Raw genomic sequence first — 21,767 nt, forward strand, 5'->3', positions numbered from 1 at the left:
TGCCATCACACTAGGTAGTCTTATTTTTATTACTGTAAGGCTGGGTTCACATTGTTGGTGCAGCAGCAGCTAATGCACTAGGAATCCCAGGAGCAAGCAGCTGCTTCAGGAGTGGGTTGGGTTATTCCTGGATGCCCTAAAGATATGACACATGGTCCAACCCCCCTTCTCCTGGGTGCACTAGAGGAGGTGAAACACATTTTACTGGTAGTTTTCACAGCTCTGAGGTAGACGACAGAGGAATGTTGGGACTAAGGTATACAGGATTATGGTCCTAGAATGACGTGTTCTAGTAGTTACAAGTCTGTCTATATATGTGTTTTCTCCCCACTGGTCTGTCATCTTGTGGCTCCTAGGCACATATTCCCAACATCTATCTTAGGTCATCAGAGGCAGGTGTTTAAAAATGCAGCCTGATGATTTCTGCCAGATAAACCCATTTAAGTAGCGCAACTGTTGAAGAGGGACCTAGGAGTCTGGACAGTGAAACCTGTTTTTATAAAATACTTCAGCTTGAGATGACACACTCATTTGCTCTTTCACTTCTCTCCAACCATCATTTCCATTCCATCAGGCTTCAATTAGAAAGTGATTCTATTGAAATGGAAATTGATTATAGGAGTATGGATTTAGCAAGCTTGGCTTGTCTGAAAGTGGGCTGAAAGTTGCTTTGTGTGACAGACGTTCACGTTTGTTTGGGGATGTGGGAAGCGGGAAGCCATTTGGTTTTTCAGTCTCTGATTCCAAGCCAGCATTTGTAATGGAGTGTATTTGTTTGGAGCTGGGCCTCAGGTGTAATAGGATTATGCATTGTGTTTATACGACCCTGGCTTTTATATCCCTCTAGCACTGCTCAGCCATTCATTTTTCTCATATAAATTAAAAGCAGAGGTTGTAGATTAGATCTGCCAGGACTCATCTGTGTTATGTGAAATGTAGTGTTTCTGTCTCTTGAACTTATTGGATCATGACAAAAATATAGATGAGCAAGAGGTAAATATTAAACTCATATGAAAGCTTGCCTCTGTAGCAGATGGATGTCATTTTTGCGTCAGTAGTAGATTACTACATCAAAGCTCCCTTTTACAATTTTTGATGTAGTTGTGTTATATTTAAAAGGTCACCCCAGCAATCTATCCTTTGGTGGTGGGTCAGAGCTTGAAGTGCCAAGCTGTGAACACACTACAAGGCATATTTGTTCAGGCAACTTTTTAGTAAATGCTCTTATTATTTTTAATTGGATATTTTATGTGGCAATGAGATTTTTTTTCCCTTATAGGCAAGTCATGTAGTCTCCATATAGCCAAGTAATATGTTGTGACCTTCGTTTGCAGATGGTGGAAGCTGTGTATTCAAAATGGTGCACGTAGCCAAGTGTTACAGCAAAGTGTGCTGTGTGCACATATATGTGCTAATAGATCATGAAGTTTTAGGACACAGATTCAAGCCTTCTAATTTAATGTAATTAAAATGGTGTTTTATCCCCCCGCTGTGACCTGTGGTGTTTAGAAAGTGTTTCACACCTCTCTTTCCTGGCGTCCTAGTTAGAAAGAGACTGCTGGTGCAGATCCAGACTTTCAGATCTGGTTTTTTTTTTTCCACATGACTAAAATCAAGGGTAATTGACTTCAAAGACAAAGCCAACGCTGACAGTTAAAATAGAATTTTGTATTGATGTTGTGCATATGCCTGAGGCCCAGGACAAGGACCTTCTAGCAGTGCAATTAACCCCACGATTTTTAGCCTGCCGAAAAGATTGCCGAACAGTGTTAGTAGCAGGGCTTCTGCGAGCACAGTTTGGTATTTCTTGTTCCTGAGGGAATTATGTGCCAAACAATTAAAATGTTTGCACATAAAATTTCAAATTCTGTTGTCAGTAAATGTGGAGGCTGCAGTATGGCAGTGTGGAGCAGGGGACACTGAATGTACAGAGATGGGAGATACCTGTGTTGCCTCCCTGCAAATCCCAGGACACAGACTTGGTGGTGGTGAAGCTGCCTACACCCTGACAGCGCAATGGAAAGGCCAGGCCTTTCCCATAAACACCCTGGGGCCTGTCCCTCTGTGCCAGATACACCAGCAGCGAGCAGGCAGGGTCAGCCTGGTAGGGTCCAAATGTAGAGGGGTTTAGTGTCAGGGGGGATCCTGGCATGGGGTGACAGTGTTCTGGGTGGGGCAGTCTGTCTCCTGACAGCTCAGGTTGGGGAGGAGGTGTCTAGGTGCAGGAGGCCAGAGGATCTGGATGCACAGAGGTTTAGTGGGCAGGTTCTGTGTGCAGGGACAATGAGACTTTGTAAGGGGTTCAGGGGAAGGTAGCTGGGGCGCAGCAGGCTGGAGGTTCAAGTGCGGGAGGGCTCACCGGGGTTGGTCTGGATGTAGAGGGGAAGGGCTTGGCAGGGGTTCAGATGCTCTTTGCTGTGGAGGAGTTGGGCTCCGTGGGGTTGCGGGCAGGACCCAATGCAGGGGATAAGGCTTGGTGGTATCAGAGTTCAACCATGGGGGACTTTGTGGGGAGATTCTGGGTAGTGGAATGGGTGGGTAGATGTATGTATGGGGGTTGGACAGATGAGGGAGCAGGAAACAGGGGGAGGACGCGAATTGTAGAGCTTCTGGCAGCTGGGGCAGGTTTCTGGATCTGGACTGGGACTGGCCCTGCCCACAAATGCACCTTGCAGGGGAAGAGGAAGTCCCATTCTCCCCAGCCCAGCCAGCACTAGCAGATGAGCCTGCTGTAGGAGCCACCAACCAGGGCATCCCAGCATCACCTTCCCCTTTACAATGACTTACACCTAGCACTGTACCGGAGTTGGAGAGGGAGGAACAGTCCGTTCTCCACACTAGGCTCTGACACTTCCCCCCCCATCCTACCCTTTCCCTAAGCCCCCTCCCCTGAGTCCCAGAGTAATGCAGCCCAGGGGCCTAGCAGGGTCTGGCACCCACAGCTGGGGTCACAAACCTCCTCCCTGACACACTTACTGTGGGAAGTGCAACGACCCAGCCCAAGCCTGCTCTGCTCCCTTCAAGCCTGGCTTCCAGTAGCTTCCCTCACCCATGAGTGCAGGGGCATGCTGGACCCCTGCTGCTAGTGCCAGCCCCTCACCACCACCAGTTGCCCCTCGTTACACTCTGGGGGAAAGGAGTGTTTCTGCTCTCCTCTTTCTTTTCTTCACCATTTTGTGGGAAAACTTCAGTGTGCTCGGTTCATTTCAGAATACAAATTCGCATGACAATAGCCACAGCAGGGAGAGACTAATTATGATAACAGCCATCTTGCAACATATGGGGTAAACGCCACTTTTTGTCTTTGTAGGAAGCAAACTGTTTGAATTTCAGAAAGGGCCATTTCTATTCTGTGAAGAGTTCATAATGTAATAAGAACCTACCAGTGTGCCTGAGTGAGGCCTGTGCCCTTAGGCTAAAAGCCCAGCTCCAATTTCCTACCCTTTGCATTTTCTGTTACGTAACACTGCCTACTTTAAGCTATAATCTTAAGGAAGTGAGTGGGAGTTAAGGACATTGTATCTCTCCGCTCCATGCATTTTTAAAGAGATGTTAAGTACTTTTTATTAGGTAAATCTTATTTTTACATGAATGCTGAGTGTGTGCAGACACATTGGCTATGTCTACACTAGCCAAAAACTTCGAAATGGCCATGCAAATGGCCATTTCGAAGTTTACTAATGAAGCTCTGAAATACATATTCAGCGCTTCATTAGCATGCAGGTGGCCGCGGCACTTCGAAATTGATGCGGCTCGCCGCCACGCGGCTCATCCAGACGGGGCTGCTTTTCGAAAGGACCCCGCCTACTTCAAAGTAGGAATAAGGGGACTTCGAAGTAGGTGGGGTCCTTTCGAAAAGGAGCCCCATCTGGATGAGCCGTGTGGCGGCGAGCCGCGGCAATTTTGAAGTGCCGCAGCCGCCCGCATGCTAATGAAGCGCTGAATATGTATTTCAGCGCTTCATTAGTAAACTTCGAAATGGCCATTTGCATGGCCATTTCGAAGTTTTTGGCTAGTGTAGACATAGCCTTTGTGTTGTGTTAGGAAGAGAGAAAGAAAAAATATTATTTGTTATAACAGCATCCGAAAGCATCCTAGGTGATTTCATAAACAGATAAGAGGTCTTTGTCCCAGGAACCTAGAAAAGGATCTTGACTAACTCAGTAGGAGGGAACAATCAGACAGAAGGGAGTGGCAGAGGCAGAGGGGGAGCGCTGACATTATGCAGTTATTCTGTGAGGCCACTTACACATCATGACAGAGCAAAACAGGTATTTTAAAAGAGGTTTGGCTTTTTGGGTGAGAGAAATGAAATGAATAGGAGTAGATTTATTCAGCATGGTTCCCACAGATCTTGAAGAAGAAATGGTTCTTTGAGATGGGGCTTAAAAAGAGAAGGTTAGTAGCTTTACTGTCAAGCTGAAGAAAGTTATTCCATGCATAGGTGGAAGCATAAAAAATAAACACAGACAAGGTTGTAGGAGATGTGGATAAGCAGGATAGCGTTAGTGGTAGAGCAGAGTAGTCAGTGAAAGGAATGAATGTAAAATGAGATTGCTGGATAAGTAGGGTAGGACAGAGTTAAGTGGACCCTGAAGATTATGTGAGCTTGATGCAGTAGAGAAGCAGGGAGCCAGTGAAGGAATTTAAAGAGGGAGAAAGTAGTGTGGTTATATTATAGGCCAGGGAAGATCAACTGCATTCTGTATTGACTTCAGGGATTAGGTGGGTCTCAGTGAGTGTGTCTACACAGCAATTAAATACCCCATTGGCTCAGGTTAGCTGATTCGGGCTTATGCAGCTTCTGTTGCAGGGCTGTAAAATTGCTGCACAGGCTTTTAGGCTCAGGCTGGAGCCTGAGCTCTGTGATCCTGCAACAGGAGAGGGTCCCAGAGCCTGGGCTCCAACCCGAACATTTAAACAACAATATTTAGCCCTGTAGCCCAACACCTTTTAGCTCAAGTTCACCTGACTTAGGCCAGTCACAGCCATGTCTTTCATTTCAGCGTACACATACCAGCAAGGCCAAAGAGGAGCTAACATTAATCAATGGAATATGGCAATGTCCTGGATGCTCACTTGAGCTAAAAATAGAAGAAGAAAAAGAATAGCTCTTAAGAGATGTGTAGGGAGGTAGAGCGAAAATAAAAATGTCCCTTACTGTGCAGATCTGGGTTAGTAACTTGTGGTGTGTGCACCAGTGAAAGAGACAGGAAGGAGTGAATAGGATTAGAAGATCACTTACAGCTCTTTGAAATGTGTGAATGTTCAGGAAAAGGGATATTGCAGAGAGGCAGAAATATGTTGATTGGCTGGAGAAGTGTTTGTTCAGGAACTGGAGAGGAAAGTTTGTGAGTTGCTGGTGTAGACATTGTAGTTGAAACTGTGTAAGCAAGTAAGCTCTTCCACAGAGAAGGAGAGGACTTGACAGGGCCCTGAGGGATCCGTGAGGAAAGGAAATGGGGAGGAAGGCTTGTCTAAAGAGACACTGAAAGAATAGTAAGAAGGACAAAGAGGCCCAGAACAAGCCTGTTGCGAAAGTCATGGAAGGGCAAGGTGTCAAGCAGGGGCAGCCCTGCTGAAAATAGGAGAGGTCCCCGGAGAGTTCTGTTCTGATACTAATATTGTTTTGTATTGACTGAAAGGGTTATGTGGCTCTCAGTGAGCGTGTCTACACACCAATTAAAAACCCCAGCTGACCAGCTGTGTTTAATATTGTTGAGAATTTCACTCAGTGATGATGGAAAAAGCAGAGTGGAGTTAAAGCCAAGGAACTTCAGGCAATGATTGCAGGGTTTCTTGCTTGATGAATTGATGCATGTCTCTTTGAGACAGGAGAGGGGATCATGGTCTGCTTGTTTGGTGAAGGGAAGGGAGGAATTGAGCATCAGAGTAAGGTAGATCAAGTAGTAAGATGGAATGGAGATGGGGGGTAGGACAGGCAGTATCGGAAACCTCAGTATCGGAGCCAAGCCAAAGAAGGAGAAGGTGTTGGGATGGGGAAAGATGGATGTCATGGCAGATCTCACAGCTCTGTTCTTTGAAAAAGCCAGCAAAATGTTGTATGAAGAGCGAGCAAGATACAAGTGGGGAATACTGGGAATTTAAGGTGTAAATAAACAGGTGTTGTAGACATTGGAATTGCTTCAGCTAGGGAAATAGGCATTTGACAAATAATTGAGCAGAAATGAAGGAGGATAGGATCAAATTTTTGTTGAATAAGTATGCAAGAGCCCTGGACTGTTTCCGGAGCATGGGAGCTGGTGCAGTGTGATATTTGAAATTGGAAGCTAATAATCGGGGGCGACTTTGGGAGAAAAGAGGAGAAATAACATGTTGCGGGGAGGAACTGACAGCTCAGCTAAGCAGGAGGTGGAGAGAATAGGGAAAAGTGAAGGATGTGACAGAAAGACTGTACTCCACAGGACGGCTAAGTTTATGGATAGAGAGGGGGGTAAGCAGCTGATGGTGAGGGAGATGAGGTGGTTGTGAGAGAAACATAACTTTCTACCATTTTTTCTGCTGTCCTCTTAGAGTAACAGGCACGTGTCTGTTTCCTGGTGCCTTGCTTGATCTACCTGTTCTTGAGCCATTGTGGGGTCAGGTGGAATGACAATGGTGGTGGATGAAAAGACAGATAACTAAGGCTGCAGGTTTTGACAGACTGGCGTGTGGCTTGGTGACATGAAATAGGGGATGATTAAAGTGATCAAATGTAAAGTGCAAAGAAGATGGATCTGGCCAAGGACATGACATCTTAAATGGATTTAGTACTGGAGAGAGACAAAGAGATATCTGTGATTGAAGTGCTATTTGGAAATCCCATTACTCGAGATGTGCTACCCATTTTAGAAAAATCAAGGTAGTGTAATTGAAGAGGCAGAGAAGTGAAGTAGACTCGTGTTTTTCCAAAGTTAGCATTTTTTCAGGGCAGGGTTACTTTCAGTTGTTTCAAATGCACCGGGTATTCTTCTCTTGGTACAAGTGGGTAACCCTTCAGTATTATTGCTGGGAATCATTTCCATCAAGAAGAGCAACCCATCCTTTCTTACCATATTTTAAAATCGGAATGCATTTGTTTTATTGAATAAGGAACAGTCTGGAAATTTTATCCAAGTATTGTACTGAATTCCCTCTTCAAAACTCCATGTTAACCTTCCGAGTACCCTGGAAATACAAGCCACTAATACTAGGACTCTTGTGTATTTGGGGCTGAAGTGAAAACAGGAATCTGCTCTAATAATATTGCAATATAGGAGTATTCTCTTTTTGCTTGACTGTGAAGGGTACAGGTTTAATTGCAGTAGTTACGCAGGAATTAGCATGGCAAAATATTTAGGAAACATTTAGGAAGTTAACTGGAGGTAACATTTCATGCATGCGGAAGCTGAGATGGGCTAGTCATTCGTGTTCCATATGGAGTGGAATCACTTGCCCAGCATTTTTTTTTACTTATATACTTGATGTATAGATGTATTTGTATTTTGTGTGTATTTATATTTAAGAAATTAGCTGCTTTTTGCATTGCAGTTGTCATTCTGCATCTGATAAAACAAGAATGATGAAAAACCTCTTTATGAGTGATGACTGTGTTATGATCTCTCCAGTAAAGGTTAGAAAGTAGAAGACTGAATTCCCTACTGATTCTGAAATTATCACAGGAAGACACTGTCAGTGAAACTTCACTTTTCTGAAAGCAGTATGCACCCTCAGTAGCTGGTCATGTCAGGATTATAAAGAGCACTGACTGAAGGGAATACATTATGTACATGGAGAAGCTCAATCTGTTGTCTTTAGTTTGGTATAATATATTTTTCATTGTCTGTTTCAATTCCCATTAGCTTCAATGACAATGAATGATATCCAGTATATTATTTATTTGTTTTGTGGTAGTAATGACTGGGCTCAACTGAGGTAAAGGCTTTACTGAGCTATGTTACGTTTACTCTATTACATATTAAGGTTATGTTTATGCTAGCATCTAGTTTGTGATTCCTGACTTGTATTAGATGTGCTCGCCTTAGACGTACTTACACCAGTTTTCTTGGAATTAGCATGCTTAAAATAGTAGCATTGCTGTGGTAGCGGGGGCAGCAGTGACCAGCATAGTGAACTATTTGTACCAAGTACATGCTCAGAGGACTTGGGCTGGTTTGTACGCAGCACAGCCAGCGTGTGCTGTCACGCCTTGCTGCCCACGCCACCGCTATCATGACTACATTAGACCCTCAGCTTATGCGGAGGTTGCGTTCTTGCACAACCCTGCATAAGTCAAAATTTGTGCAACTCGGGAGAGCCATGAAACTGACCAGTGCAGCACTGGTCAGTGTGCTGTCTTCTGTGAGTGAGGGGCAGCTGAGAACCTAGCTCTGGGCTGCCCACCACTCACAGGAGAGGGGAAACTGACCAGTGCGGATGCACTGGTCAGTTTTCCTGCTCCTCTCAGGGGCAGCAGCCTGACTTTTGGCTGCTGCCCCTCACAGGAATGGTTCCTGTTCCTGTCAGGGGTGGCAGCCTGACTCTGCCACCCCTAACAGGAGTGGGGATGTTGGCTCTCTGCTGCCACCAGTGACAGCGTGGAAACTGACCAGGATTGCTGCCAACTTTGTGAGTACTTCGGGGTTGGAGCACCCACTGGAAAAAATTAATGGGTGCTGAGCACCCCTTGGCAGCCAAGCTCCCTCCCCGTGCCTCTTATCTGCTGGTGGCCATGAGGACCAACGCCCACGCTCCTGTTGCTTTCAGGAGGCCACAAACAGCTGATTCATGGTGTTTAGGAAGCCCTGAGAGGAGGAGGAGGCAGGGAAGAAGAAGGGTGAGGCTCGGAGGTAGGGATGGAATGGGGGTGGAGCTCAAGCAGGCTTTGGGACATGAGTGGAATGGGGGTGTGCAGGGGATAGAGCAGAGGTGAGAAGGTGTGGGGGAAGAGATGGAGTTCGGGGCATGGCCTCCTGGCTACAGGGGAAGTTGGTACCTGTGGCCACAAGACTTCTTCCTCTCCGTGTCAATAAAAATTACTTTTTTCTGAAATATGTTATTGTTCTTGCCCTTGAAAGCTGCCTATAGTAAAAGACATTATAACAACACATCTAATCTACTACAGATTGAACCTCTCTTGTCAAGCACCCTGGGACTTGACTGGTGCTGGACAAGAGAATTTGCTGGACCACGGGAGGTTGATATTGTCTAGCACATTGTCAACACATCCACTGCTTACTGGACTCTTGGAAAACATTTAGAGTTAAATTACAGCTGAATAACAGCACAGAACACTGAGAGCCGGGATTGGTGGCTGCAAACAAACTTTATGGGACCTTGGGAAACTTGGCCACACTATGGAAAGTGGTCATCTGGCTAACTAAAATCATGCCAGATTATGGATGTTGCTGGATGAGAGAGTGTTGGATTAGAGAAGGTCAACCTGTAGCATTTACTGTATTAGTTCTATTATCCAGCACCCCCTGGGAACTGGGGGGTGCTAGATAATCAAATGTGCCAGATGTTGGCCCCATGGCATGGCTGATGGCCCTAGCCAGGCAGTTCCCTCCCCTGGCCACTGGCCCCCACCACGTAGCTGGCTGCCCCAGCCCTGTGGAAGCCAGCTGAGCAGTTTCTGGTTAATTGAACATTCCAATTTTCCAAATTCTGGGTAATCTGACTTTTACTGTATAAGGTTCCTATTAACCTGGTACTATACATGAATTTATAAACAGTGAGGTTGCCTGTGGGTACTCAGTTAGATCAGCCTACTTGTTGATTTTTGCAACGTAAAATGATTTCATTGGTCTGAGAGCCCCACACAACAGTCGACTCTTCATGAAAGTTTCATAGAGCATCCATTTTAAAGTCATTTTAACACTCCTTAATTTATTCAAGACTTTTAGAACAGAGTTCTAACTGACAACTAGAATAACTTGAAAAATTTTATATGGTAGTGATTTTATTTTTGCAAGAGAGAACAAAACTACCTCGCAATATTAAGGCAAGCATCTCAGACCTGAGACTAGATCCCAGGGTTTACAGTGACAACAACAAAGGCTTCTAACCCGTGCACTAAAAACAGAGTTATTTTATCTGCTCATGTATGTAGAATGATCCTTTCTGTTTTCTCTGAATTGAAACCAGCCAGGAGAGGGCAACAAACTTACACAAACATAGTGCCAAATGAAAGTCTATGAGGAAAATAAATCCATTGGATCTGGCCTTTAAGTCCCATTGACATCAACACAAGCTGGATTGGGAATCTGGTTATCCATTACAAAAATCCAGCAATACATATGCTTTGTTATATTTTCAGATTTACCAGTCTTCAGTTTACTATCTTTAAGGATGTTTAGCCATTTGGAAAGTGGGAAGGCAAAGTAACAAGGCGACTTTTAATTCAGGGCAGTTTTTAATGCATTCAAACTTATCCACATTTTGAAATAACTTACTCACATTTTACATAACTATTCTCCTTTGCCATGAGAATAAAAATAGTAATTTCCAAGTGAAAACAATTTTCCATAATACAGACCAGAATAGAGTATCATCACTCAAGCTGATAACAATGTAAGATCCCAATACTTGAAGGATTTATGCATCCACTTATCTTTACACACTGCAGGTAGTCAATAGGACTACTCACACTGTAAAAAGCAAAGCAGGTGCATAAATTTTTTGTGGGGTTGAGGCTAAACTAAGCTGCTCCCATAATATACTTAATGAAAGACCCTTTAAAAATGCTAAGTGCCTTTCAATACCGAGTGTGCAGTGTCAGCACATATTCTCTGTTTTAGTTCATAGTTTATGTAACCCTATATATTCCAGTTACAGTGTTCCAGCACTAGTAGTGAGAGTCATCTGGGAAGAATATATTTTTTTCCTCAGTGTTTACAGTTTTACCCTGTGTCTTCTGGTATTTCTGGGCATGTCTGAATGTATTTTAATTCAATTTTTACTTTTCCAACATTTATTCTGTATTTTCCTCTACAGTGTTTTTGTCAAATCTAGAGAATGGCTGACATTTGAAAAAGGGGGCATATGCACCATTTGGTGCGTTAAGTGTAGAATCACTTAAAATGATGGAAAAATGGAGTCCATCTCAAATCCATTCTCATGTTTAGAGCAGAAGGGTTTTATTATTAATTAATTATCATTAATTATCATTATAGCATCTTGCTCTATTGTCTCAGCCACAGGCGAGCCATCAAGTAGCTCAAAGAGACTGCTGACCCTAATAGGGCAAAACAGAATTATTTAGGATGTGCATCTCTTTTTCTTTTGGTTGGATTGTGTAAGGATGTACAGTAAAAGCTTAGTTATCCGGCACCCAGATAACCCGAACATTGTGTTAATTTGCACACCGTGGCTTCAGGACTGGTTAGCCAGCTGGAGCTGGCTGATGGGCCAGGGCCAGCTGACTGGCTGGTGGCAGCAGGACTGTGGAGCAGGGCTGCCAACTCCACACCACCCTCTGGCACATTTGATTATCCAGCACCCCGAGTTTCCCGGGGATGTCTAATAATAGAGATTTTACTGTAATACTGTAGTCCTATGTGAAATGGGCTTGCCTGAGGATAAATTTAGGTCTTCACTACGGAGTGTATTACTGTTTCAGAGTAAAGTCACTCTTGACATTTTATTTGGATAGGTTAACACAGGAAGAGTAAAATATTCTTAATTTCCTTGAGGGGTGGCAGTGTTAGTTTGTAGCTTCACACATAACATGCCGTATGGTAATTTGTTAGGCTTTAAGGTGCTACAGGAGTGTTTCTTCATTTCTTTGTAAGCTGTGGTGGATTGTTAAACATAAAATCGTGGTGCTGACTTACAGATTTCTCAGGCGGGTGCTCAATCCCCTGCACCATCCTACACTCTGCCCCTAAGTGTCCCACCCCCTTTCCTGTTCCATCCCCTTCTCTGAGAATGCCTCATATTCAACTTGTATTTCAGTGTAGTGGGGAGTGCATGATCTAAAGGGCAGGTCAGAGTCACATGTGCCCACCCAGACCCAGGGCCAACACACTCTAGCTACTCAATGGTAACTGTGGATAGGCACTTTGTCCAACCATCATGTTTGCTCTTCCTTCTACCGCCCCCAACCCATTCCGCCACGATCCCTGGTAGGCAGGGCCACTTTTAATGCTGACCACTTACGGTCACGGCTCTGCAGCCTGGCCCTGTAACTGCCTAAGAGTGTCTGGCTGGGGAGGAGGTGGCTGTTGGGAAACCCAAAGAGGGCAGGAAGTGGAAGTCAGCTCCCCAGTAAGTCTCTCTCAGGAAGTTGCTGAGCAGGGCAGCAGAGCAGTGTCTCAGTGCCTGGAAGGGGTTTGTCCTGCATCACCCAGGTCCACCTCCTGCTCCTATCAGGTCAGCTGTTTGGCAGCCTGCTGAAAGCATGGGGGCAGGACAGGGACTAACTGATTGGTGGACCATGGCTGGCAGGAGCTGCTGAGGCAGAGGATTGAAAAAGTTCTGGGTGCTAAGCACCCACTGCTTTTTTTCCCCCAGGGGTGTGTTCCAACTCTGGAGCACCCACGGAGTCTGTACCTATGCATAAAATAACTTGAGGTTTACATTGTACCAAAACATTTTACGGTAATTCACCATCAGGTGTCTCTGCATTCAAACAAGAAAACATGGGTAGCCTCATTATAGTGAGTAGCCATTTTGCATATGAAGAGAAAAGCATATATTTCCCAACCTGTCAGGCACATCAGACTGTACAGAGAGGTGGGGTTGCCCATCTGTCTGCTTCTGGAGAGCTGCTGGGTCACTGAGCACGTACTCTGGCCCTGTATTCTTATGCAGCTCTACTTAATACTGTTTGTTCCCTGCCTTATTCACAGCAGCATTCTGCCAGCAGAGAGCAGCATAGTACATTGCCAGCAGCTGGGAGAAGGTGAGTGAGAGAGAACACTGGTTGGGGACAAAGGAGATAAATAGGCAAGAATGTAAGAGAGCACTGTGAGAGGTGGGAAAGGGAAGAAAACACAAAAATAAGATATTTGGGTGCAGAAAACTGAGTGAGAAATAGTGTGGGTGTATGTTGAACTGGGAAGGAACTGGGTAAAGAAAACAAACCGGTGATACTAGAAAGCAAATCAGGAAGAAAAAGAAATGATGGAAAATGTAACCCAGAGGGGAGGAAAGAAGAGAATGTATTTAGCGGGGAGACTGCAGCATCCACATCTGCCAGGTATTGCCCCGAGTGGGGAGGGACCTGCAGATCCTGATCCATTAAAACAGGATCTGCTCCACCCCAAAAGGCTTTATTTCTGTTGTTTTCTTTTTTTTTTTCCTTCTTTGGCCTGAATATATTTTATTTTGATTCAGAAGAATTGTCCTTCTCTCTCATACTGATTATCGACTATGTGATTTAATGTTGAAGAAAACACCTATTCAGGGAGTCTTTTTCAGAATGGTACTTGTCGTGAATGAACATAGCTCCCTGTTTAAATGGATTTGTCCCAACTGCTGTTTGCCCTGATTTTATTTTTGCTCTTTGTAAAAATCAACTTTTCCTAGGATTTAGGAGTTTAGAAGTAGGCTGTGAGCAGAGGCACTTCAGTAACAGAATAAGAGACTTTAAGCTTCTAATTTCACCAATGTAATCTAGCTATGCAATGCAGTGCAAATTTTTGGTAAATGAGTACCTATAGCAGTCAAGGACTGAGGGGAAAAGGTTGTCACTGAATCTTCTTTTGTCTGTTTTGCTGAAATTAGCACATTGGGTACAAGAACCTATATACCTAGGTATTTCCTGGGTTACTAGTTGGATGCTGAATTCAAATGTTTTTTTTTTAATTCATTTAGTAATATGTGACCTAAATTATGCAATATTTTAATATACCATGTGAAACCCCTGGCTTTTAAATGTAACTTCAGGTTCAGTTCAGTTTTCAGAAGTCATAAAAAGAAACTCATTTAATTGCACACTGAAATAGGGGAAGATAAGAGTCTAGTTACATGGCTGTGCAGGTACCTTGTACTGTTGCGTGCTTACCTTTGTAGTTTTGGTTGCAGTAATTAGCATACAGAGAGCTGGAAAGATGCCTGTAATTCCAAAAGGAACTCTGCGTGGCTCTTTTCTTCCCCCTCCCTTTCTCCTTTAGCACCGCCCCGTGCATGCACCCTCTGGCTCCGAGCAAGACAGCTGTGTTTGATCATAAACCACTTACAACTCCAGGCTAAGGGGAGGGGGAAACTTTAGCGTGAAGAGCTGCATCAGTTTGTCTCGTTTTTTTCCTCCTCCTCCTCCTCAGACCTTAGCAGTATTTTGATTGTAGTCTCGTTGTGAGTTGATGTGAATGAAGCTCACCAAAGAGTTGCTGGGACGTTGAACTCCTTATGGGAGATGTCCTCAAAACTAGCTGGCAAAAAGCTTAGTGTAAAACTAGAGGCAGAGCTGAAACGTAGATTTCACATGGACTTGGGCAGTTCTAGTATCCGGGAGATCATTACTGATAGTCTGCATTCTCTGTGACCCTGCATTCTGCAGCTTTAATGAGTCTGTTGCAGCAATGGATTGTTTGTGAAATGAAAACCAATTTGGCTGCTTTAGAAGATACTGCATCATTAATTTAGGCTCTGTAAATGTTAAGTGAAAATGGCTGTCTAGAGCAAAATATGCAATAGAGAAAAATCTTGGAGAAGAAGGGAGTGTCGAATCAATTGAGTAAAGCTTGGAAGCATTAATACAAATAGCCAAGCCCTAAAAAGTCTAATCATGAATTCTGGAGTTGCTATGAAATATGGAAATGACTCCTCTGCAGAGCTGAGCGAGGTAAGCAGTTTCAATATCCTTCAGTTGGTTTTTTTAATGCTTTTTTGTTTAAAAAATACAGTATTGTTCCCTTTTTGTTTTTGGTCTTCAGGAATTTCCATTAAAGATCAATGGAGCATGTATCTTGTTCTGACTTGTAATACCAGTCAGGAAATGACCTGAACTTGCTTCAGTCAGAAATAAGTGGTAAAAGGCAAATGGTTGTAACTATGCAGAGACATTTTTCTGTCGTCTTCAGCAAGGATTCCCCCATCTTCCAAAGTGCAGCATTTATACACAGCGTTCTTCTTTGCGTTAGGTAAAATACACAGAGATCCCAATTGAGATTAAGCAGATGGTTACCAATTTGGAGTGGAGTGTGGAAAGCAAACAGCATTATTAAGCCAACAACTTTGGTAGAATTGCATGATGTATTTGATTATGTTCAGCCAAAGTAATGTTTCTTGAGGAGTAGGTGAGTATTATTTTAGTTTGGAGAAGGGTGAGGAAATAAGCAACTTGGAACTTTTTCTTCTTGTAGAGTAGGTGTGAAAAACTGCAGTACACATTACTTTAGAAGGTGTGCCGTTCTTTTATGCTCTGACAGCATTGTGATTTTTCAGAAGATTTAAAAATTAAAGCCACATCATGTCTTATGGAAATATTTACACAGTTGTTCTAAGCTGCGTATTTTTACTGTTTTTGAAATGTCTTGGCCACATCATTTGGATAGCTTTGTTTTGGACTGAAAATTGCTGATAACTGGTCACCGCATACAACCTAGAACATCTTTTTTGGAATTAAAACATGGTTTTAATGTTCTGCAGAACATACTATCTTGGTTTAAAAAAAAAATCCTTTTTTCCTCCTTTGACGCATTCTATGTACCATGCAGTTTTTCTTTAGTATTGTCTCTGATGAAAAGCATCATACAGTGCTTCACAGAAGGAAGGAGACAAAAGAGTAAATGGTTTACAGAGTTCAGTGTGATCACTGTCAATCACCTGGGGGGGGGGAACTATTTAGCAATATAAAAAGTGGAAATATAAAATTAATAAGTAAACAAATTGACATTCTAGCATAGCATTGAGTGAGGGGCAATGGAACACTGGGAAAGGAACAAGTGAGGAGAGAGGGTTCATGTCTATGGACAATCATGCAGTTTAAGATAAGAACCAATACAGTATTTTTATTTAAATTTTCTTCCATAATAAGTGCTACATGCACATTTTGTTAATCATGTAAGTAATAAAAGTTCCATTTCATTAACTGTGTGGGGATCTTTTAAAAGGAAACTTCAGAACAGAGGTCTTGTCTACTCAGCATAAAAAAGAAAGATCCCTGGATGCTCTTCCTAGAATGGGAGACAGCCCTGGTGTCTCTGGTCAAACCCTTCTTCTAGCTTTTATGCAGAAATCTATGTGCTTGCTGGGTTGATGGAGGCCCTCTCAGGTTATTTGCATTTTAGTAGGACTCAGTGTGTGCCTGTGCTTCATTTTTGTATATTTTATAGCTTTAGTATGAAAACTATTATAAGCTTAATTGCTTTTTTTTAAATTATCTGTGTTCGTGCTACAGAAGTTTGAATAGCACTTCACTTCTGACCATGCTACTTTTAAGTAGGATTGTGAAGTCTTCAGAGTTGTGTTCTCAGGGAAGTCAAGGAGCATGTTGTCATTGACATCAGTGAGAGCAGGATTATATTCTCCTGGTCTGTTTGCTTTTTAAGCCAGATCAGTGAAATATCAAATCTTTCCTAACTTTGGGTTGTGTTTTGTTTTATACCTGTTTCAAAAGTAAATGTTTCAACCAGCACAGTTGAGTTGGGAGGGTGATGCTTGGACAATCATCCAGAGCACGTGGTATTTTGTAATAGCATTTTCATCTTGGTGTGTTGCTTTGGAATGTTATTACTCATTTTGTATTTGTTTTAATCAGTAACTGAGCGGGACTTTAAGCCATATGAAGAGAGTTCTTCTAGCCTTGTATTCAGTGATTTTCTGTGGAATTTTGGTGGGGGCTGTTGGGGGGAGGGCTGGCTCTCCCATCCTGGCTGCATCTTCACTAGCAAGTTTTTTTCCGGAAAAGCCTGGCCTTTTCCAAAAAAAACCCGCTGAATGTCTACACACACAATGCACTCTTTCAGTCTGAAATTGAATGAATGTAGCCCTTTTTTCAGCAGATCTCTTCCTCTCCCAAATGAGGAAGAGTGCCTTTTTCTGAAAGATTCTTCTGGGGGGGAAGGGGTGGGTGTGTGTGTGTGTGTGTGTGTGGACACTCCACAGGGCCTTCTTTCAAAAGAGCTGTCCTCATGGCACCAGATTTTTTTTATACCTGGCTCGTTCTTTCAGAAGAGTAGGGGCTGTGTGGATGCTCTCTATTGAAAGAGCAGATAGGTCTTTCAATCTGCTATTTTGTGTGTGAATGTGATCTTTTGAAAGAAGTTTTTTCGAAAGATGACACTTTCTTTTCTGAGAAACTATTAATAAGAATACTTAAAAGATGTAAAGGTGCTATGTAAATGGTGTTTGTGTGCTTGGTTTGTTTGTGTTGTATCTATATTCTACAAGTAGGTCTATACAGCAAAGTTATTTCGAAATCACAGCTGCTGTTTTGCAATAACTATCCTAGAGTCTACGCAATGCAACCACTATTTCAAAAGAGCAGTTGTCTTATTTTGAAATTGGTTAACCTCATTCTATGAAAAATAGCGCCTATTTCAAAATAAGCCATTGTGCAGCCAATGGCTTTATTTCAAAATAGACTCTGCGTGTAGCTGCTGTATTTTGAAATAGCTAAGTGCTATTTCAGAATGCACTTTTGTGTATAGCTGTGTTATTTCTAAATAAGCTATGTGAGAATACCTCTTCTGGAATACCTTATTTCGATTAAAATCTATTTATTAGTGCTGCGTTTTATAAAACTTATTTTTTTCAGCATCCTCACCTTCCCACATGCTCCTCAAAAAATTGACTTATTGCTGCCACACACAAGTTGGCAAAATCGACTGTTGCACTGTATTGTGGGAACTGATCCTACAGGTCCCTGAGCCCCATATCATTCTGGCTATTTTCACTGGTGCAGCATGGGGGAAAAAATGACCCTCAAGTGGCTGTGGGCATCTGACATCTTCCCACATTTCATTTCTCTCATTCCCCTGCCATGTTAACCAAATGTCCCTTTTTCCAGGCAGAATCTGGCTTGCCTGTCTTAAGAGATGTACTTTTTATAACTGAGGGGAAGGGAGGGGTAGTAAAGGGCTTAAGAAAGTTTAGAAAAAAGATTTTGGGTTTCCCAAACAGACAGGTTTTCAAAATGGGACACAAAAGCACTGGATCTTTGGAGGCTTGAATCTGGATTTAGACCTCCTGGCAAAGAAGATCCACAGATCAATAATTTTGTAGTGACCAATTTCTGCGTGTGTGCAAACAGCAGAGCTACAAGCTTCTGTGCAAACACCCTTGCACCCACTCCTTTCCAGCCAACGTTCTACATGGCACACAAGGAGGGAGGCCAAGACTCCCTGAGCCCTCAAGGAATCATCCAGTGGGGTCCTAGGAACCAGACCAGGGCACCAAGAAGTGGGTACATACTGGACTGGGCCAAAGGTGCAGACCTTCCTGAACCTGTGGGGTGAGGAGGATGTTCTCCAAGACCTCAAGGTGAAGTGCCATAATGCCCAAGCCTATGCCGGATGGTCATCACCCTTGCGGAATGAGGCTACCCCCTACTGCAGCATAGAGGAAGTCCAGGCAAAGGTGAAGGAGAACCAGCCAATGCTACATCCATACCCAGGATATTGGGCGACACTCCGGGGCAGGACCCACCAACTGCATCTGGATTTAAACCTCCTGGCAAAGCAGACCCTCAAAAGAAGACTTTGCTCCTGAAAGGTATGTGTAAGTAGATGTGGGCACTACACTGAAAATGCAATGGATCCTTGAATCAATTATGGCTGCTTTAGTTGCTTGCCCTTATTACCAGCAGGCCCAGGCTTGGATCTGGGCTTAGACCTCTTGGCAAAGGAGATCCTCAGAACAAGAATTTTCATCGTTGCACCCATTCCAAAATCTGGAAATGTATGTGTTAATAATAGGCACAGGCCAAACACTGAAAATGTAATGGATCATCAAATATGTTATGGCTCAGTTGGTCACTGCAAGCCTTACTTGGAAAGCCATGGTAATTGTAGAGCTACTCCATTGCTTTCAATGGCCTTTGGATCAAGCCCATACAAAAATTTGGTCTCAAAGGATAATCACTCTAGTGACAAAGTTTTTTCTTCTGTTGACCCAAAAGACCCTAATGTTCACAGAAATAAGGGCTATACTGCACCTGCCTCTGGCCCTTCTTAAAGCCACTGGGAGCCCATGAAACCTTGTGGCAGGACCACCACCTGTCCACCCACCAAGCCCAGAGGAAAGTCTTGGCTTGGTATTCAGATCTCCTGGCAAAGAAGATCCTCAGAGCAATAATTTTCACCCTTGCACCCAATCCATAATCTAAGTACACTGAATGTCTGCCTGATCAACTTTTGATGGCACTTCCTGTACCTACGGGTAACAGAAGGAGCCTGAGAAACAACTGCCACATTGGACTGAGTACAGTTTAAATCCTCTTGATGGACGATCCATTGGAGGGCACGTCTGGTCCCAGCCCCTGAATATTAGCCACTGAGGGAGACTTCTCCCAGGCGGCCACAAGGCCCCCAAATAGCTGCCAGCCCCCCAATATCTGAGCTGCCAAGAGAGACTTCCCTTGGTTGGCTCCAGGACCCTCACCATGTGCAAGCTGCATGGCAGCATGTTCAGCATGTCCTTTTATTGGTTCAGGGTCAAGCCATGTGGTTCAACTGGGTGTGGGGAAAGTTCCAGACTGTGCAGCAACTGGGTGGGTGGGTGCAAGGGGGACTGAAAGGGATGTGGGGATCAGGACAAAAAGTAAACAGCTGAGAAGAAGTTTCTCTTTCTGTCATACAAACATGACCACCCCCCACCCACCCACAACCTAGCTGCCACATGGGGTGGGGTGGGAGCAGCTGGCTCCAGGTAGTGCAGGGGAAAAAAAAAAGACAGCTATCAGAGGTAGACACAGAACCACAGACCCCACAGCTGCACTAATAGCAAAGAAAGAAAGAGAGAGATTTTACTCAGCCTCTCATACAAGCATGACCCTACAGCTACGGGCTTCCAGGTGCCAAATTGAAACAGTCTTCCTGTTACCTAATTTCTACACACCTGAGAGCAGTGGAGATGGGAGGGGCCAGCACGGGGAACTGTGAGGCATTGTGGGGCACATATGAGACATCTCTGGAGCCTAATGGATTTGATGTAAAGGCATGGTGCTTCCTCACTATCCTGCATTTGGAATTTTAGATGCAAACTGAATGCTACACCCATCAGGTGTATTATGATTTTGATATTATATGGATTTTAGTGCTCCATAAATCAAGCTAATGGAACTTACAGTGAAGACAGGCCCTTGGTAAAATTGGGCTAAATGCCTTGAGATCAATATTATCTCGTAGACATAGTCTTAGACACCTGCATAGATACAAAATTGGTGTCTGCATCTGCAAAATTGAGCCTTGGATATATGTATACACATCTGTGGATGCCACTACCCATGGATTCCAAGTGGATATCTGGGGATTTGCAGAGTTTTACCTGTTCTCTTTGCCTTTCTCTCTCTCTCTCCCCCTGTCCCTTTATACTCTTCTGGCTTTCCATCCTGCTTTATGGCTCTTGATTTTGGCCATTGCGTGAGAGGACAACCACAGTCATTTGAAGGAAACAAAGGGAACTGGCTGCAGTGGGAATTTTCTTCAGCTCATACAGTCTTAGTGACTTTTTTTGCTCTGTAACCACCTTCTTATTGGCATTACCTATTGCCTCTGGTTTTGTGGAAATATAGGGTAGTGGGTGTGTACATTATTATTTAGGGGAGTTATAACCTCACTTCACAGTTCCATCATTGGAACCTGGTGCATTGATCATTAGAATCGGTGGGAAATATAGAACTCCCTAAAGGTATATTCCCACAAAATAGAAGGTAAAATTAATCACTAGCTATACAGTTTACAAGGGTTGCTTTTTTTTCCCTGAATATTTGGAAAAGCTAACAAAAATATAACTCTTCCTCCACCATATATGCAAAAAGACGTGTGTACGTGGTTTTGCTCCAGCGTTAAACTTGTCAGTATGGGCGCACATCGCAGTGGCAGCATCTCTGGTTGACTCCCCTCCCTCCACTTTCCCACCAAAAAAAGAAAAAAATAGTTGTTTAACCATTGAACATATTAATATGGGGTCACTGCAGAGAGAACTTTTAAAAGGTAAGGTTCTCCTTACAAAGTAACAAGGCCTACTGTACTAAACTTGCTTAATTCAGGGTGAAAACGTGTTAGAGGTTGGTCAGAAAAATCTGCAAATGGCTGACTGTAACATTACTGCCATTTATCAGACTGTAGGATTGACTTTGTTAATATTGTAAATAATTTAATGAGGTCCAACAAGGCCTGGTTGTAGCTTTGTGAAACAGGCTAGCTGCTGCCAGTGCTGTGGTGTGGAGCATCATTTGGAGATGTTTCACACTGAGATTTGATCAGTCTGGGATAGAACACCCAGAATTAAATAATCACAGTTCAGATCTCTGTATTTAGTCCAATGCGAGCATTAACTCTTGAGTGTGTAACTTTATGGTCTTACAAGCTGACAGCATGAATACCACATAAGCAGTGGGTTACAGACAATCAGTAATGCAGAAAAATTATTTGTAATTACACATGAGGCAGGCCTCCTTCTCACCCAGTTTTTCCACAGTGTTTAAAGAGGATCTGTACAGTAGAATGTTCCCACTTTTTTGCATAATGTTTGAGTAAATGTGCACAGTGTTCTTATTACATAGTTCATTTCCATATATGACAATGATGTTTATCCATGTGCTTATTTTTTACTCACCTTAGTAGTGTACCATGGGGCTACTCATCATAGTAAAGTTAAACACAGGTACAAATGTTCGC

The 21,767-nt window shown here is 43.4% G+C and overlaps 1 protein-coding gene across 2 annotated transcripts in view; it reads left to right on the forward strand.

The window, feature by feature from the left end:
* MCC (MCC regulator of Wnt signaling pathway) overlaps positions 1 to 21,767 on the forward strand; it is a 377,449-nt gene that overhangs the window by 95,689 nt on the left and 259,993 nt on the right. The window contains exon 1 of one of the 2 annotated variants that reach the window (XM_074995216.1): positions 14,134 to 14,767. The exons of the other annotated variant lie outside the window; for it this stretch is intronic. Within the exon in view, the coding sequence (XP_074851317.1) occupies positions 14,711 to 14,767 (57 nt within the window). The 5' untranslated portion in view covers positions 14,134 to 14,710. Of the gene's footprint in view, positions 1 to 14,133; positions 14,768 to 21,767 lie in introns of those variants that run through there. 2 annotated transcript variants of the gene reach the window in all.

The sequence above is a fragment of the Carettochelys insculpta genome, chromosome 5 (assembly GCF_033958435.1).
Source record: "Carettochelys insculpta isolate YL-2023 chromosome 5, ASM3395843v1, whole genome shotgun sequence".
NCBI classification, from domain to species: Eukaryota; Metazoa; Chordata; order Testudines; family Carettochelyidae; genus Carettochelys; species Carettochelys insculpta.